At 39.5% G+C, this 16,772-nt stretch overlaps 1 protein-coding gene across 1 annotated transcript in view; it reads right to left on the bottom strand.

Moving 5' to 3' along the window:
- SHC3 (SHC adaptor protein 3) overlaps window positions 1-16,772 on the bottom strand; it is a 54,280-nt gene that overhangs the window by 12,970 nt on the left and 24,538 nt on the right. Inside the window, exons 3-6 of the mRNA XM_010227957.2 lie at window positions 10,145-10,208; window positions 7,089-7,208; window positions 4,001-4,054; window positions 955-1,006 (exon numbers count right to left, since the gene is read on the bottom strand). Coding sequence (XP_010226259.2) covers window positions 955-1,006; window positions 4,001-4,054; window positions 7,089-7,208; window positions 10,145-10,208 — 290 coding nt within the window. The remainder of the gene's footprint in view (window positions 1-954; window positions 1,007-4,000; window positions 4,055-7,088; window positions 7,209-10,144; window positions 10,209-16,772) is intronic.

The raw sequence follows: 16,772 nt of genomic DNA, 5'->3' as shown, positions 1-16,772 counted from the left end.
AAAGTGCTGAGACTGGGCATTTCTGTACACAGATGCAACAGTTTGTTGAATTACCCAAGTAATTAAAGGTCGCAGAACGTGGAAGCTATTGAGCTGGTCATGCCTATGGTTAGGCAGCAGCTAGCAATTCACTGACTTGAGATTTTAGAGTTAAACTGTCTAGGTTCTGTTGAAATCCCACTGGAAGAGCTTGAGTCTTTTTTTTGGAGCTAGTCTCTTTATTTTTCCATGAATCCATGAATAATAAACAGATTCTCAGGTACATTATACAATAATCAGCACCTTGAATCAAGACATACTGATTTTTTTTTGCATTTCAAGCAGAGAATGTTTTATGTATCTATTATTTCAGTCTATACACTTTTATAATTTGCCTTTATTTTGGGGAACATGAACAGGATCTCAGTCTTTGAAAGCAATCAACAAGAGATGCCTTATTCGTGACTGCTGTCATGAAAATAATAGAACTAGGCATCTCCTTGAATAAAACTTTACTGAGAAACAGGACAGCCTCCAGCAAGTTGTCTAGAAAGCTCACGATATGATAAGGAATCTGGTGCTGTCAGAAAGAATTAGGCATATGCTGAGAAGACCTAACAGATCCAGCCTCTTAATCAGAGGACTTAATCAGGAGACTGCTTAGTTTTTGCATCTTGATTGAGTTTAGGTATGAGATAGCTGTTGCCTAGAAGGTCACATTGCCATGACTAACAAGCTCTTGAGTTAGGACATGAAGAGAGTCTAAATGACATTTGGAAATGAACCATAGCCAAGAACCAAGGTGTATATGACTGTTCCTTATTGCCACACTCTGTTTAATGATTCTACGGAAGGCAATCTTTATATTGGGCTGGGCTTATTTTTTTCTGAAAAGGAAAAGAAAAGAGTAAATTATACTATGAATAATTCATGTTTTTCAAAGGGAAAAAAGAAAGACAGACATTTCTAACTTACCTCGACGATTAACAGGGTCCTTAGCTACATATGCAACATAGTCAGTTGTATCCTGTCAAAAAATTAAGATATCTATAGTGAATGCAAAAACATGTTTGAACTGATCATTGGAAAAGTCCACAGTGTACATATTCTTGTGGGTAGGATAACAATATGGTATGTCTACCACTACAGTTATCTACTGCTTGGAAGCCTGCAACTTCTCATTTACTGAAAAAAAAAAAGTTTCATGAGTTTGGCTATGGATCCCATCACTTTGCTTTCCTCAGAATGTGAAACTATTCCAGCATAATCTCTTCCACTGCCTTTGAAAATCCATTTAAAAAATTTGTTAGGATTTGGATTGGGCCTCATTCAGAAAGGAGTAGAACTTCCAAGTCATTTTTCAGAATGTGCCCAGAGATTTTGGTTCAAAATATAAAGTAATTGACTGATTGTCTGGCAGAGAGAGCGAGACTAACAGCTACGCTCCTCTGAAATAAGAAGAGCTGGTTTTATTGATGAGTGAAAAGCAAGTGCTTGGCACACAGTGTCATGAGCCACGGCTCAGCTGGGCTGTGAGAGGCAGCCTCCCCAGGACACTGTCCCTAGCCCAAGGGCTGCTCCCGTTCCCACAGGCCAGGTGAGCTTCCTGGAAAGCACAGGCTCACGTCTCCTCTGGTGATTTCTTGCTCCCACTCCTCTGCACAACCAAGGCAAAGTTCTTTCATCCTGCAGATGAAATGGCAAAGCCAATGCTCTTGAGAAATGCCAGGTTTACTGGGACAACAGGAAGGAGGGAAGGAAGGGAGAAGGGGAGGAAGGGAGGAAGGGAGGAAGGGAGGGGGTCTTGTTTAGCAGCCTGGAAACAGTCATTTGAAATGACTGTGGATGAAAAATGTTTGGTGTAGGGAGGCTGCAAAGAACTAGAGCAAATCAAAACACTGTCTTGGAAGTGAACTAAAAACGATTCTGAAATGGCACATAAAAGGTTTTGGAGGAGCCATTTTAAGCTTGTATGTAGTGACAAAGCCTGAAACTATCTGACTCATTGCAAAGGGGAGTATTGCAAAAATATACGTGGTACTCAAGCTGTTCTCCAGGATTGTGGAACGCTTCTCCAGTGGATATATTTTGAATGATGAAGGTAATTAATGCTTAGGGAGTGAGAGGAAAGTTGCAAAGCTAATTGCTGGTACCAGTGTGTGGCAGACCAGAAATCTGGATGTGGCAAGGAATGAAGGGAGTCTAGGCTTCCAAATAAACCAGGCCTCAAAATCTAATGTAAGAGAAGTCCCTCTCCACAAAATCTAGGAACTGATCTGGGTTTCCCATGTCTACAGCTTTTCTTCTTCTACTTTAAATCTGAAATAAGGGAATGAGCTGGAGCCCAACTGTGTGATAAACAGGGATACTTTCAATGATAAACTTTGGGGAATAAGGTGTCTGTGATGGTAGTCCACCTCTAAATGGAAATAACTTAGGGTTGGTGAAAGTCATGTCTGCCTAGCCCACAGAAGGTTAATGAAGCTGCAACTTAAATCATGTCCCTTGCACCCTCTTCTTTCCTGTGCACTAGTGTCAAAGGACACCTGCTTTATGAACAAGTTCCTTTTGATTTAAGCTGTGCCAAATACAAGCCTGCTGAGACAAGCCTGTAGAGAGCCATCAGATACTCACATCCACCCTCTCCACCCCTGGGATGAGATCACCCTGCAGTGGTCCCGCTGGGAACTCTGCTTTATCGTCACTGTCTCTTTTACCAGCTCCTTTCCATGATGTAGTTTGATTTCTCTGGTAGCTCACTGACTCAGTAGTATGATTTTTATCTCTCTAAGACATTTGGAAGAGCTTGTTTACTCCAAATCCAATTGCTACTGCTGCTGCTCCTCTTCCCTGGTAAACCACTCTATCAGTGGGCAGCATGCAATGGTGATTCCAGGACTCAGCATTTGGGATGGCAGATGGGGAGTGAAGAATCTTCTTACGGAGGCAGGGAACTGTGCTAATCACTCCTCTGCCCACTTCAGGAATTGTTCATTTACAGCATCCTGTGGCAATCTGTTGTATTTCAAAGCTGCTGCTGATCCATTTTTTTTTTCTCCAAATTATTGTCATGTGATGTTTTTTTTTCCCTTTCTAGACCTCCACTGACTTCAGCTGAGTTATACCAGGACTGAACTTTGCCCTTATGTTTGCTGAGGGTAGTAAAATGAAGGGAGAAGTTGCAAAGGATCTTCAACCTAATGGAATGAAGCTGAGAAAAATAACTCACAGGGCAGGCTAGAAATTACTGTACTTGTACTACATGACTGATAAATGACAGATAATTATATGACTGATGAAAATGCAGATTCTTTCAATTAAGCTCGATTTAAAAACTTATCAAAACTCTAGGGTATTAGTTGAGCATTGTCCATATTTTAAAATTTTACCATTTCTTCCTGGGTGAGAAATACTTTTGGAGCCCATTTAATATGACTTTAGATAGACTTCTCATAAAAATATTCAAGTCAAGGTCTGCCCTTTGCTGGGTGTGAAAGAAACATGTAGATATTTGACAAAATTGGAAAGAAAATTCTGGGTTTCAGATCTGGGTTTGTTCTCAAAGCTTGTCTTCATCTGTGTGTGTGTTATGAATGTATCTGAAAGCAGTACTTAGTACATTTTTCTCAATGCACAGTTAAAGAGGAAAAGAAAAAAAAAACAAATAATTGTAACATGTCTATTGCAAAAAGGACAAAAAAGAAAACAGCCGAAATGAAAATTCACTGGATATACCTATCTGACATTGCTCTGAAAAACAGAGCTTCTTATCAGTTATTATTTGAATGCTCGCAGTCCTTTGATACTTTTCATTTCAGCCGTTCAAGGAGAAGGATTTATGATTGCTTGTCAGTGGTGTCCTCAAGAAAAGCTTGATGGCAACAGTCAAGAAGAATTTATGAAACAAGAAGCAGAAACTATTGTGTTTATATTTTCCTTTCAGTAAGCTATGCAATAAATTTTGACAAACAGCCCTCATAAAGCCGTATCTGTGTTGGGGGAAGCTTTAAGAAATGCTTACCGGATCACCTCCAGATGCAAAGGAAATAGATTGCATATGGTGATTTGCTATGATCTGTGTGGATCAGAAAAAAAATAAGAACAAGTTAGTAGGTTTTCTCATACAGTTTACTCTTTTCATTTCTTTTTTTTTGGCTTGTGTGGGGGTGAAAATCCAAAACTAAGATGAAAATAACTCCTTCATTTCACCTACGAAGAGTGTAAAGAGTGGCATGATAATATAAACAAACTTAAGGATGAACGTTTTTAATCTGCGGTTCCTTGAAACCTAGCAGGAGATTGCTAAATGGGCTCAGAACTCCAGTAAATCATATAGCTCTGTCATACAGTATCTTTGGAGAAATTTTAATCTGCTAAGGCTCACTTTCTTTATTACAGCTAGTGATGAATGGAGGAAAGGGTCCTATTCATCAAAACCCTTTTCTGCTGATGCCACCTGGGTGGAATCAATGAAATTGTGCCAACCTGCACACCCGCTTCAGATCCTACCATTGCTTCCAGCACTTACTGTGCCATTTTATGCTTGAGATGTTAAACATACACATGTTTGCAATATGCAAATTGAATTTTGAATCTAGCTGCAAATCTAGGTTTACAGTCACAATATCAGGCACACCCGAGGGCATTCGAAATGCCAAAATTCAATTTGCTTATGTAGAGTTTTAACCAACACAATATTTCTCTGAGAAGAGAAAAGTTGTCAGGAATCTCTAATACAAGGGGAATAGCTCTGCTCTATTCCTATTTTGAGACTTAACTTACAAAGTCTTTTAATAATAAAATCATGTAACAAGCAAGCATGAAAAGGTCACTCTAAAGAAAAGTTTGCTTCATCATTTGAGTCACAGGAATGCTACTAAATAATTCACTCGCTATAGGAGAGGGTCCTTATTTAGAAAATCTGGAGTATGTGACACTAATCATTAGGATAATAATTGTTTCCTTTGAAAAAGATAACGTGTACCATAAAAAACTTGATTTAGGGAAAAAAAAAACAGTTATAAAACATATTCTCTGCCCTCTTCTCCTGTCCTGCATCTTAAAGTTCTGAAATACCAACTATTTTCCCTGAAGGAAAAAAAAATTCTTACATGAATTTCTCTGGCTTTTGCCATTTCATGCAATCAGAAAAAAATAGACAGAGATAAAAAATCTTTCATGTAAAGTTCCTTATTAATGCTGTTTCTTATCTCACAGCAATCTCAGAAGATATGGTTAATTTTTAAATGCTCAGTAGATGACCATTATTCCCTTAGGCCTCAATGGGGATTTCCCTCATTTTTTTTCTTATAAAGAATAAGTGATCTTAATGTCAAAAATGAGCTAATGTGGATTTGTTGCACATCCAGTGTCATTTCTATCTAAAGCTGCACAAATAATCTAATCTTTCTATTTAGCAGTATAAAGAATAATTGAAATTATTTCAGATTATTTTAAAAATTAATTTTCCAAATGTTAAGGCAACCAAAAGATTTTTTGAACTATCAGTTCAAGTTGAGCACTTTTTTTATACAACCCCAGAGGCAGGGGTATGCACACTAAAAGCCTGTTCATCCATCCCTACTATGGTCCCAAAGCTTCTGTGAGGGATGCAAGCGATGGCTCGCCCAGTGCTCAAGGACCCACAGCCCAGTCTTGTCCCTCCTTCCACCTCCACTGGCAACAAGGGGCTATTGCAGAAGTCCAGGCTGTCTTTCCTGGATGGGCCTTGAATGACAAGAGTTGTTGGGACCTTGAGACCCAGCTTGGAGGGTAAGGGAATGTTTGGCAGGAAAAAAGAAACAGGGGAGATCAGGGCCAGACTGGGGATCTCCAAGGAACCAGATGTTCCCCAGTCCTCCAGCACGCAGATGCAGTCTGTCTCAGAAAGAATGGTGTGAGAGAAACAGTCTCTGGTATTTCAGTTCACTGGAAATTACTTCACCTCTCCACAAAAAAAAAAAACAAAGCATTTAGGGGAGGATCCTTCCCTGGGATAAATCAGTTTTAACTCCATTTCTACCCAGTTGAAGACATGGCCACTTTCAGGGTTTGGCACTTCTCTAACAGACCTTGTTCCCACCTAGCTCCTGCGCTGCTGACTGGGGCAGGCGTCCCTGCAAAAAGCCCTGCTGTGCGGATGCCTTAACATCCCCCCACACCAGCACCGCCAGCCATTCTGCTGCCCTCACAGTCTCTGTGCTTTCCCTCCAGAAGATTACAACATTTTCTAAATGAGAACAAAATTGATGAAAAGATATATTGGTAAAAAAATCACTATAAACAAAAAGCTTTTAAATACATTTGGTGTGTAGCCTTTCTTATCCTTTCATCCTGAGGCTTCTGAGGACAGCAGGATTTTTTTTTCTTTCATCCTTTCTTTCTTTTTTTTTCCTTGCTAGCTGTATCTGGGCAGAAAGTTGCGTGCCTTAACGCAGTATGTAGCTCACAGCAAATAGCACAGCAGTGACTACGCAAGTCTGCCTGCTCTCTCTTTATATATACCCTGAGCAAGGATTCTTTTTTTTTCTCACATCTCATACATCATTCACAATCCACTGCAGTGATTCCCCAAAGTCGGTATGTACCTTCAGCACAAAGAAGAAGGAGAAATGGGCTGTTTGAGAAAGGCTGCCTTGTATTTCTAAAAGACAGGGCATTTCACTGCACTGAAAAATCCCTGTGGCTGTATTTTTAGCAGCGCCCTAAGAACAGATTGCCCTTTAAAACTCTAAAGGGGAAGAATGAACGACAAATTGGAGATGTGCGTTCATTTCTTCAGTCACCTGCTCCATCCTGAGCCCTATAAAAGTTTGTAACTGCAGCCGAACAAGAATTCCTGCCACCAGAAAATGCCATTTTCTGTTGCAGGTCTGCTTACAGAAAAAGAGCTACTTGAAACACGGACAAAAGAAAATAATTCATCCAAGCTATTCTGAATACTTAAACAACAGTGCTGACTCCTACTATGTTTTATATTCTCTTTTCATTTACTCCATAAGTGTTATTGAGCAATAGTATTTTAAGCAATTGACTCTTTTGGCAAGCAGAAAGTAACTGTTCAGCAGGCTATTCATCAAAAGCTTTACTATTATGGCAGTTCAACTCACCTGTTTCGTATCAGGCGTCATTAGATTTAAGCTGGTGGTGGAGATATTCAGCATTATGCTCATTCCTGCAAACTGAAGATTGCTCTTTCCCAAGATGCTGGAAAGAACTTTACTTGGAGGCTGTGAGGGGGAAAAGGAAAAGCACATTTTTGTTCTCTATACGCTTGGAATGAACATTTATCCCATGCAGAGTTAGCTGAATTATTAAAGGCTCCTATAAAGTTGCTGACTTTTCAAAGATCATTTCACTGGGACTGCTGTATTCCCTTTGCAGATCATTCTTTTTTAAATAATAGTAATAATAATAAAGATAATGAATAAGTAGGTATGCATCAACATTTGGCCTCAGTAGGTATTATCTGAATGAAATAACAGAGTGTTAGCTTCATGGGAGCCAAACAAGCAGACCAAGATAAATGTCTTAAGTCAGTATCTTAAAACTAGGTGTTCTTACCCTGGAAAAATACATTCAGCTCCTTAGAAAAAAAATCTGTTGCTTTCTCTGCATTTATCGACTGCTCTATCTCTTCTCCACATGGAAAGTGGGACTCCTGTGATGGGGATATTGATGGGACAGTCACAAATAGTTAAACACAGTGTCACTACACTTGTCACCTTCTCAGCAGTCAGTATTAGCAAATACTTGTGTATATGGGTCCCCTACACAGCTAATAATTACTCCTAAATGGGAGTAAGTACAAAGCGTAGGAAACCAGAGAGGTTGCAATTGAACTAGTAACTTTTGCAGGCCTTTCACTGCATTTGTATTGGTGACAAGCTGCCCACAACTTTAGAAAGATTTGTTCCCATTAACAAGTTGGACATATATGTGTCACTTTACCCTTTCCAGCTCACATATATGCAGCTCCAGATTCTTTTCTTTCTGTTTATTAAAAATACACTACCTAAATACTTCTTGTATGTAGATGCAGAAATGCAACATATGTGCTGCACTAATATTATATCATCATCCTACAGAGCTAGCATTTTCCTTAACCTTTCTTTAATGCAAACCCTTTTCAACAATGCTGTTTCTCTGGAGCCTCCTCCTTAATTCACCTCAGTCCTGCACTCCTGTCTGAAGATCACCTCTACCCAGTGTGGGAAACAAGCTGTGCAAAAACTAGCCCACAGAAGTACATTTCACTTTAATCACATTCATAAACTAGAAGCAGCAAGGAAAAAAAAAAAAAAAACAGGGAGTGATGAAAGTGCAAAAGCCACCTGTCTGTAAGATTTAGCTGTAATCCTGTTGCTGGGCAAAATTTCTCAGCAAACAGTAGGCTTGTTATGAGAAGCCCCAGACAAGAATGCACCCAAGGACATAATTTTCGCTGCTGTTGCTAGTACATCATGAGAGAGTATGGACAAATCAGCAGCTGCTGCTGGAACATCATGAGAGAGTACAGACAAAACAGCAAACACCGGTCAATGACAAAGATAAGTGCCACCATATCCTCAAGGAACGAGCTGAAACTGGGCAATGGGGGCAAAATAGGTGTCCCTGAGACCATATGAGAGAGACCATATATGGAAGTGAGCTCCCAGAGTTCATTGGAAGGACCCCGAAAGACGAGCACTAGGGGGATCACCGAAGGGACAGAGGACACACACACGCAAAGGTGGGGTATGCTGTAATTAGTTCTAGGAAGTTGATGGAATATGTATGATCATTCTGGGAAACTTTATGCATATGTAGATAACTGAGAAATATAAGGTTTGGTTAACACAGCTTACAGCACGCATGATACAAGGAGATATCCCCCATGTATTCAGCACCATACTAAAGAGAATGACTGCTTCTTAATGCTACATTGGCGTTAGGTTTATTCCTGATTTCAGTGACAGGCTTATTTTAAAAACGGCATACCTTTTCTGCAACGGATAAGCAGGATAAGCAGTCCCACTTCTAAAAGTAATCTGGCAAGGTGCCTCTTTAGGCAGTTGGGACTCTGTTTTAACCTACTTTTGCAGTCATATTTTGTGTCATTTTTGCTTTTCAAGGAAAACAAAATTTTCACCTTTATTGTCAGGTTTAAAAATCAAAACCAAGCAAAGAACCTAAAAATGCCATGGGATATATTTGCAGGGAGGGAGACTCCCTGTAATTTCTGAGATGGTTTCCATTACACAGTAACATATATGTTGCTCCATCACCTTATTTTGCCAGGAGCCAGGTTGCCCACTGCACAAGCCAGATGCCTGTCTCACCTTTCATGATAGAATCCTGCCTAAATAACCAGGCAGGTGGGAAAGCAAGCAGGAATTTTCCTTCACCTACTTAGTCTCCTTCTGAACCCAACAGCTATTACACAGCAGCTAACAGCTGTGTAGCTAATATAGCAGCTACAATTAATTGCATTCTACACTCCTCCCCTTAAACTCGCTCCAAAGCAAGTTCTGGCTTTGCCAATGGCCTCGTGAAGTACAGGCAGTCGGCAATGGCTCTGGGAGAAGAAAACGAGCCTGATGTGGCCAAGGCAAAGTGGGAGCTGTGGGCACAGCTAGGCTGGCAGCAGATGTTTGTGCAAATAGTATCAGAAATCACCTCATTTCACCTGAGAATCACCTGGTACCTTCTCTCCATTTCCAGAAACCAGCAGCTCAGGTGATAATCATCACCAGTAGGGCTATCCACCATGCTCTGAGCTAACCACTTGCAAAACTATTTATATTTTTGGCATCTGCAAAAGCTTCCAGAATCATTTTCCATGATTTACTCATGCACTGTATGAAAAAGCATCCCCTTTAGATGGTTTTGAGCCTTTTACCAACAGCCTACACAGGCAAGCAGGGATTTTCTGCAGGAGGCAACACGAAGGCAAGCCACAATCACTTCCTAGATGCACTCATAGTTCTAGTCGCCTATAAAGGAAGATCCTGACCAAAAGGGTGACAGGCTACATACAGCAGGTGAAAAAAGCCTATACTTCAAATGATTAATGATCTACAATTCTCAAAGCTACTTTTAAACTCACCTGCCTGCTGCACCCAGTCTCCTCTGGGTTGAACTAAAAAAAACATGGTCAACTGCACTAAAACAAAAATAAGAATACCTTTCGTTTCTTGAAGGCTCCTTTGGCACCAGGTACAGCTTCACAAACACGACTGATTGCTTCCCTGAAGAGACAGGAAAAAAAAAAAAAAAAAAAAAAAAAACACTTTATAGCAGATGGATGTGTGGATGGGTTTCTTCATTTTACTGCTGAACTACACTGGAAGAGAGTAGCTCCAGACATATTTGCATGCACAATTGAGGACAGACAGTGGATCATTTAGGTCTTCTCTCACTACTAACACGTCATTCACATTTAGATTACTTCAGTCTAATGTAGAACAGTTAATGGTCACTGTAAGTGTAAGGGACAGCATCGTGAGATGATAATATCCAAAAGAACTTTCAAACTGTAAATTGGAGTATTTATTTTTAATACCTTCTTCCAACTCTCATTTTTGTATCTACAAAACGACAGATAGATTTTGCACCCAAAAAATTAGAGTGGAAAAAGGTATTAAAGTCATGGGGAATCTGACAGTAAGAGATATCTTTAAGAAGCATTGCTTTAGACCTTTTTGTAATGTAAAAAAATGTATTTTTTTCTACTTACTGTACACCTGTACAAACAGAGCAAAACCTCCTGTCTTGACATAATACCAGAACCCTAAAATGTTCCTGATAAAATGCATGTTATATGTGATACATTTGACATGTTTTGTCACAAAACTTTTTAACCGATATTTGTTCACTGTGATTCACTCCCATGACATATTTGACATATACCCAAAAGTATATTTGCATTTGTGGTCATAATTTTACATGGTTAAGAAAACGAATGCCATTAACATGTTCCTTCAGTTTTTCTAATCTTGCTTCACTCTTTCTGTCATGCTAATAGCCTGAGTGAAGAAATTCACATTGAAAATGAATTTGAATTAGGAAAATAGCTACATATGGCGCAAACTTTTCCAATCCTTCAACTACAAACAAATCTTTTAGATTGTTTCAGGACATAAATAGTGATCAGCTTAGCTACTTGGCTAAATCTCTTTTTATCACAGAATGCTTAAGGTTGGAAGATGACCAACAAACAAACAAACAAACAACAGAATGCAAGACCATGAACTGCATGCCCATGAAGAGCTGTCAAAATATTCCAAATCTTGAAAAGGCACCTTGATAAAAATAATAAAAAAAAAATTACTTGAATTTAATGCCATGAGAGGGATGGTATATTATCTACACTCTAGGTGAATACACGGGAGCATCAAAGGAGTCAGGAAGGTCATATGTACTGAATTAACTTATAGCGGCTCAACAAATGATGTTATGGATTCATCAGTAGTCGCAACATAGTTAAGTTTTAGGTGCTTTTACCTAGGGCCAAATCCAAAGTTCAAATCACCACAATGCCTCTTTAAATTCAAACTAGTGTGTAGTAAAAGTAGTCACCAACTTTTCTTGCACAGCAGGTTTAAAATTCTTTGGTTTAAAGAAGAAGTCCTGATAAATCTTAGAAAAATGGGAGGGCAAACAACACACCTGCTTATCAATATGATACTTGGACATTTGTCTCTTTGTCCTCTGTGTCTCCTCCTCTCATGCCTTTACCTCTGTTCCCACCAACGCTCTGCTTAGTGTATTAAGATCGCCTCCAGGTTTTGCCTTTCACAAAGAGTATATCTGTTTCAGAAACATGAACTGTGTTTGACAGATATATTTGCTTGCAATTTCCTTTTTCTTCCAACTTGCCTCCACCATTTTCTATTTGCAGCAGCAAGGCGAGTTTCCTTGTTTTCCTGACAAATAGAGCTTAGGAGCTCGTCATATTTCTAGTGCGTGGCCGGTGCTTGCAATGTTCCCTCCACTCCTATGCCTTCTGTCTGTAGGATTCTGCTGATTACCAGGATTACAAAGCTCATTAGAACCATCTCATTCAGGGACCTTGCAGATAAAGGTCAGCTGAGGCCAGGACAGTAAAGGCACAGCAGGTTGAAGCCCATTGCCCAGTTAGCCAGGCACCTTGGCTGCCATTACAGAATCACAGAATGGTTGAGGTTGGAAGGGACCTCTGGAGGTCACCTAGTCCAACCCCCTGCACAGTCACCCAGAGCATGTTGCATAGGGTTGCATCAAGGCGGGTTTTGAAGATCTCCAAAGAAGGAGACTCCACACTACTGTACACTGCATCTCAGAGGAGCTAGGTGAGCAGTAAGCAACTCACAGCCATGATACGTGACCTTGCACTCCATACAAAGTGTGAAGTACAGATTTTCCAACTCTGGGTGTCCCCACACCACAATTTAACCAAACTCAGCACTAAAAAAGCGTGCATGAGCACTGGAAATGGAGGAAAGACCTGACAAAGGTGACAGCTCATTGTAATGCTATTCAGATAAGGCACACTGGACAATTGCTTTGTTTCTGGAAATTCTGTGAGCAATAAATGTACTCAGACAACTTCTCCTGCAAATGCCAGCAACTTCAGAAAAGATATTTTGAAAGCAAGAGTGTCCATGTGAGATGGGAGTAACCTGCCAAGCCAGGAGATGGCTTTCTCAGCACCAATCCTGCACGTACCCACGGAAGAAAACACCCTAAAGCTTATTTCTAGTTTGGATTGCTAGGCAGGAAAGAGCTGACATCTCTTTTTGCAGGAAGTCAAATTTGCAGCATAAATACCTAAGCCTCAAAATCAGACCCAGAAATAGCTGCTAGGTCAAGAGTGCAGTTATCTGACTCGTACATGCAAATGCTTATTTAAGAAATCAATGCAAAAACAGAAATCTTGGACATACTTGCATGGCCAAACAGTGGCATAGACTTTGGAAAAGTTGGATGTGTGTAAGTTTTTTCCTTTCCGAGAAGGAAGTTATTTGACATAGATGCCTGCCACACTTTTCTAAGCTACATGCCATTTCATTGGCTAGGCAGTGATTGCAGAGAAATACCAGTGCAAAGTTATCTAGATTTCTTGTAAAATTAGCTAGTGTGCAGTCTGCAGCAGGGACCACATGCTGAGTTCCAAATCTGTCCAAGAGTATTTTCTGCTTTGCAGATGGTCATGCTGTGGAGTCATTTTCTTGGCACAAAACACATTGTATATTTGAATATAGATTTCAGCACGCAAACGTATCCAGTGAAGAATTACCAAAATGCATTTTCCCAAGCAGACCTATTCTGCTTTAAAGTGACTTGACATCTCTCTGAGACAAAAGAAGAGGTACTTTAGATTGGCATTCTGTTCTATTAAAAAGGCTAATGCCCTGATACTTTCAATAACTTGATTATATTTTATTCTGGATGTTATATAAAGTAGCCCACTCAGGAAGCTGAAATCTGTTCATTTATGAAACACCATCACATGAAAATACCCTCTCTTCTTGTGGTTTCAGTGATTTCTTGGCTGTGATCGGGGTTTGTTGTTGCTGTTTTTAATTGCAACCATTTAATTGATTAAGAACACAGAAATCTGGAACCAGTGTTTCAGGGCAATCACATATATAGACTAACTGCACAGAACCTTATCGACATATTGGAAAAAGAATAGCCATCTCTGACAGTAAGACTAGCAACCATGACAAGCTGTTGTTCAGAAATGTTTTGTATGACAACACCAAAAAACATCAACATTCTCTTCTTAGCATCTTCTAGTATACTACAGTTCCCAAGTTTACCTTTGCCACCCTCAAAGGTAGGGGCTTCACAAACAGATATCAAAAATGTTCACAAAATAGCCATGAAAATATAGATTTTATTAATGAAAGAATGACATATCCAGAATAATTGTATATAATATCTTCAGTAGTTATTTAAAAGAATTAAACCCTCGCCTTTTTTTTTATAGTTTATAACTGCATACTGCATTTGTATCTTCTGAGGAGAAACAAAGTCTACACCGAAGCTAAAAAAAAAAATACTTCTGAAAAAAAAAAACAGGGACCAAAAAGAGCCTTTTAGAAAACCATTTAATAAGTGAAATATCATTTGTTCATTTACAAAACGGGCAAAACAAACATGTGCTTTCTGAGGAAGCAAAGGAGACATTCAAAACCTGGAGGACCGGGGCAACACATTGCTGTTAACAAAACTTAAGACACCATGAGGCACATTGACAATGGCTGTAAGGTATGAGACTAAAAAAAAAGCTAATGAAAATATATTAGCAAATAAGGAAATAAAGGGCATAAGCATGGCTGTGAGAAGCAATTAGGCCCAATGCTTCCAATTTAAACTGCAGGTTTGCAGGAGGGACCACTGAAAAGGTGTCAGAGGGACCTCGTGATGCCATTTCTTCACAGCAGACTCCCAGAACTGGAGTCTGTCCTGCTGTATGTGTGATGGGAAGCCAGGAAGAAAAGGCTTGTGGAACAAGGCGACCTTGGCAGATGCGTCGACTATTGTCGACTTGTGGAGCAAGTAGAAGACAGTTCCTCCTGGTCCTCATTTTGTTTCTCTGTACATGTAGAAAATCTATAAGCAAAAAAAAAAAACAAAAGGAAGCTGACCAATTTTGTTTTTGGTGTATTTAATAGCTTTTACACAGTTGTAAAGCTATCTTTGGCAACTGTTAGACAGAAAGAGTGCTTTTCCACTGGTGATTCTAGCAGGACAACCTAGTTGTTATTTTTACTGTCGTAAGTCTTCACTGCAGGACTTGCACTAAATTGCTAACAGAAGTCAATATACTCAAGAAGCATCTTTAGCTTTCACTGCCAAAGAAATTTTTCATCTATCGGTATGCCTAATGAGGGCTCTGTTCCCACTATGTATAGATAATGCAACTTTAGGTGATATCTGAGGCAATCTGAGTTCAGTCTGTATCTTCTTTTCTAACACAAAAGTTTAGAAACTCTCTCTGTTTTATTCTTCACTACAGGGATCTGTCTGCTCATGGTCAGAACCATGTTCTGATTTCAGAAAAGTGGACAGAAACTGTGCATCCAAGAGCACACCTTATTTAGATATGCAACCATTCACTTTATGTACACAGTTTTGCACTTGGCAAAACTGCAGTTAACACATCTTTTTTTTCACAGCAAATGTGCATGACCAAAGATGCATAAAACTGTATGAATCCTCTGCAGAGAACAGAGTTTTATACATCTGATTAACCATTACTTAGGCTCTGAAAATCATAGTCTAAAACTAAACAAACCTTTCAAAGAGAAAAGCTCTTAAAATATTGCTTGCAGCTTTTGTGAAGATAAGTTGAAAGCTGAATGTGAACCTACAAAAATCTTCCTTCTGCACAACCCTGCATCTGTGAAAAATAAGGTCACTGATGCCAACAAACTAAATAAAAATGTACTTGGAGGTCTAGATCTGGCAAGGGGATATCTATTCCTTTAATCTCTTCTTTGAGCTTTCTGCATCTAGGTGTTTAGTCAAGTAGTGGTCAGGGAAATGGATGGAGAGGAATAAAAGCTGTTTTCTGTTGCTAAATCAGGATCATAGCCTCCAAATTTGGTCCAGGTATAATATTCTCTCTCTCTGAAAGTAGCATATAATAGCTATTTCAGAGGAAAACATGGGAAAACTCACAGAAGGTAAAATTTAAAAAGCATTGTCCAAGGAATATTTTTCTCTAAACTACTAAAGGCCTTCAAAGTGTGACTTTGGAGATAGGTATCTCTAAACTTTTTTTTTTTTTTCTATTAGAGGATTAAAGCTCTAACACTGACCTTCCATATTGCCCTGTAAGATATATGGCATTTTATAAAAATACAAGCCATCTTTCCCAAGGACTGTTGAGTGACAACGAACTGTCTGGTGTGATTAGACATACTGCCCAAAAGACAAATAAATTGCCTGTGTTTCTATCTGTAATCAAACTCTCGGCACAATCAACAGAAGAATTGCAAAGTGTCTCTGTTGTCAAGGACTTTGTGTTAGGATTTTGTATTGTGACTTTGTGTTAAGATTTGTATTTAAAACACATTAAGACTCCTCTTCTTTGGACTTCTGCTTCTGTAGAGCTACATGGATTCAGCAGGTTTCTGAAAACCCAGGGTAGGGCTATACCTGTATCTGCTTCAGCCACTATTTGGCTTTCAGATCTTCACTTTCCTCTTCCCCTGGGAGACCCTCTGCTTTCTCACAAAGGCAAGTGGAATGGGGCAGCTCAGTTAATTATTCTCACTCAGGTATTGCATTACCATATATTAGTCAAATTAATCCAAATACTAGTTAACATTTTCTCCATTAATAATACATTGAAAATGAAAGATTTAAATGTTAAGCACGCAAAAGCCTGTTTATTCTAACCCATTTCTGTGCCACTGAGTCAGAGCTAAACAAGCAAATGTACATTATTCCCTGATAGCATCAGTCACTCTTCCTTCCATTGCCCTACTTAGTGGGGCAATGCTGTAGGGCTTAAAAGCTTGACTCATCCACTTTTTGGAATCCCCTTCCTGGGGGAGCAGCAGCCAGCACCCCTTGCTTGCCTGAAGAAACTGTGCAAAAATAAAGCAGATTCTTGGTCGGTGCAGCCTGGGTTTATATGTTCTGCAGGGCCTCAAGCACCAGCCCTAAGGTGCCTCCCCAAGTCATGTAGCAGAATGAAGAGGTGAATCACACTCACCTTCCAGGATGATGTATATGTTACGGAAGAGGTTGAGCAAACATATGGAATTCATTGCAGGTAACATATGTCACCTGTCTTCATAACTCAAAGAGAGCCA

The sequence above is a fragment of the Tinamus guttatus genome, unplaced genomic scaffold (genome assembly GCF_059628265.1).
Source record: "Tinamus guttatus ecotype Peru unplaced genomic scaffold, ASM5962826v1 Tinamus_guttatus_pri_ptg000076l, whole genome shotgun sequence".
Classification (NCBI taxonomy): domain Eukaryota; kingdom Metazoa; phylum Chordata; class Aves; order Tinamiformes; family Tinamidae; genus Tinamus; species Tinamus guttatus.
This window is presented reverse-complemented; position numbering and strand designations above follow the sequence as displayed.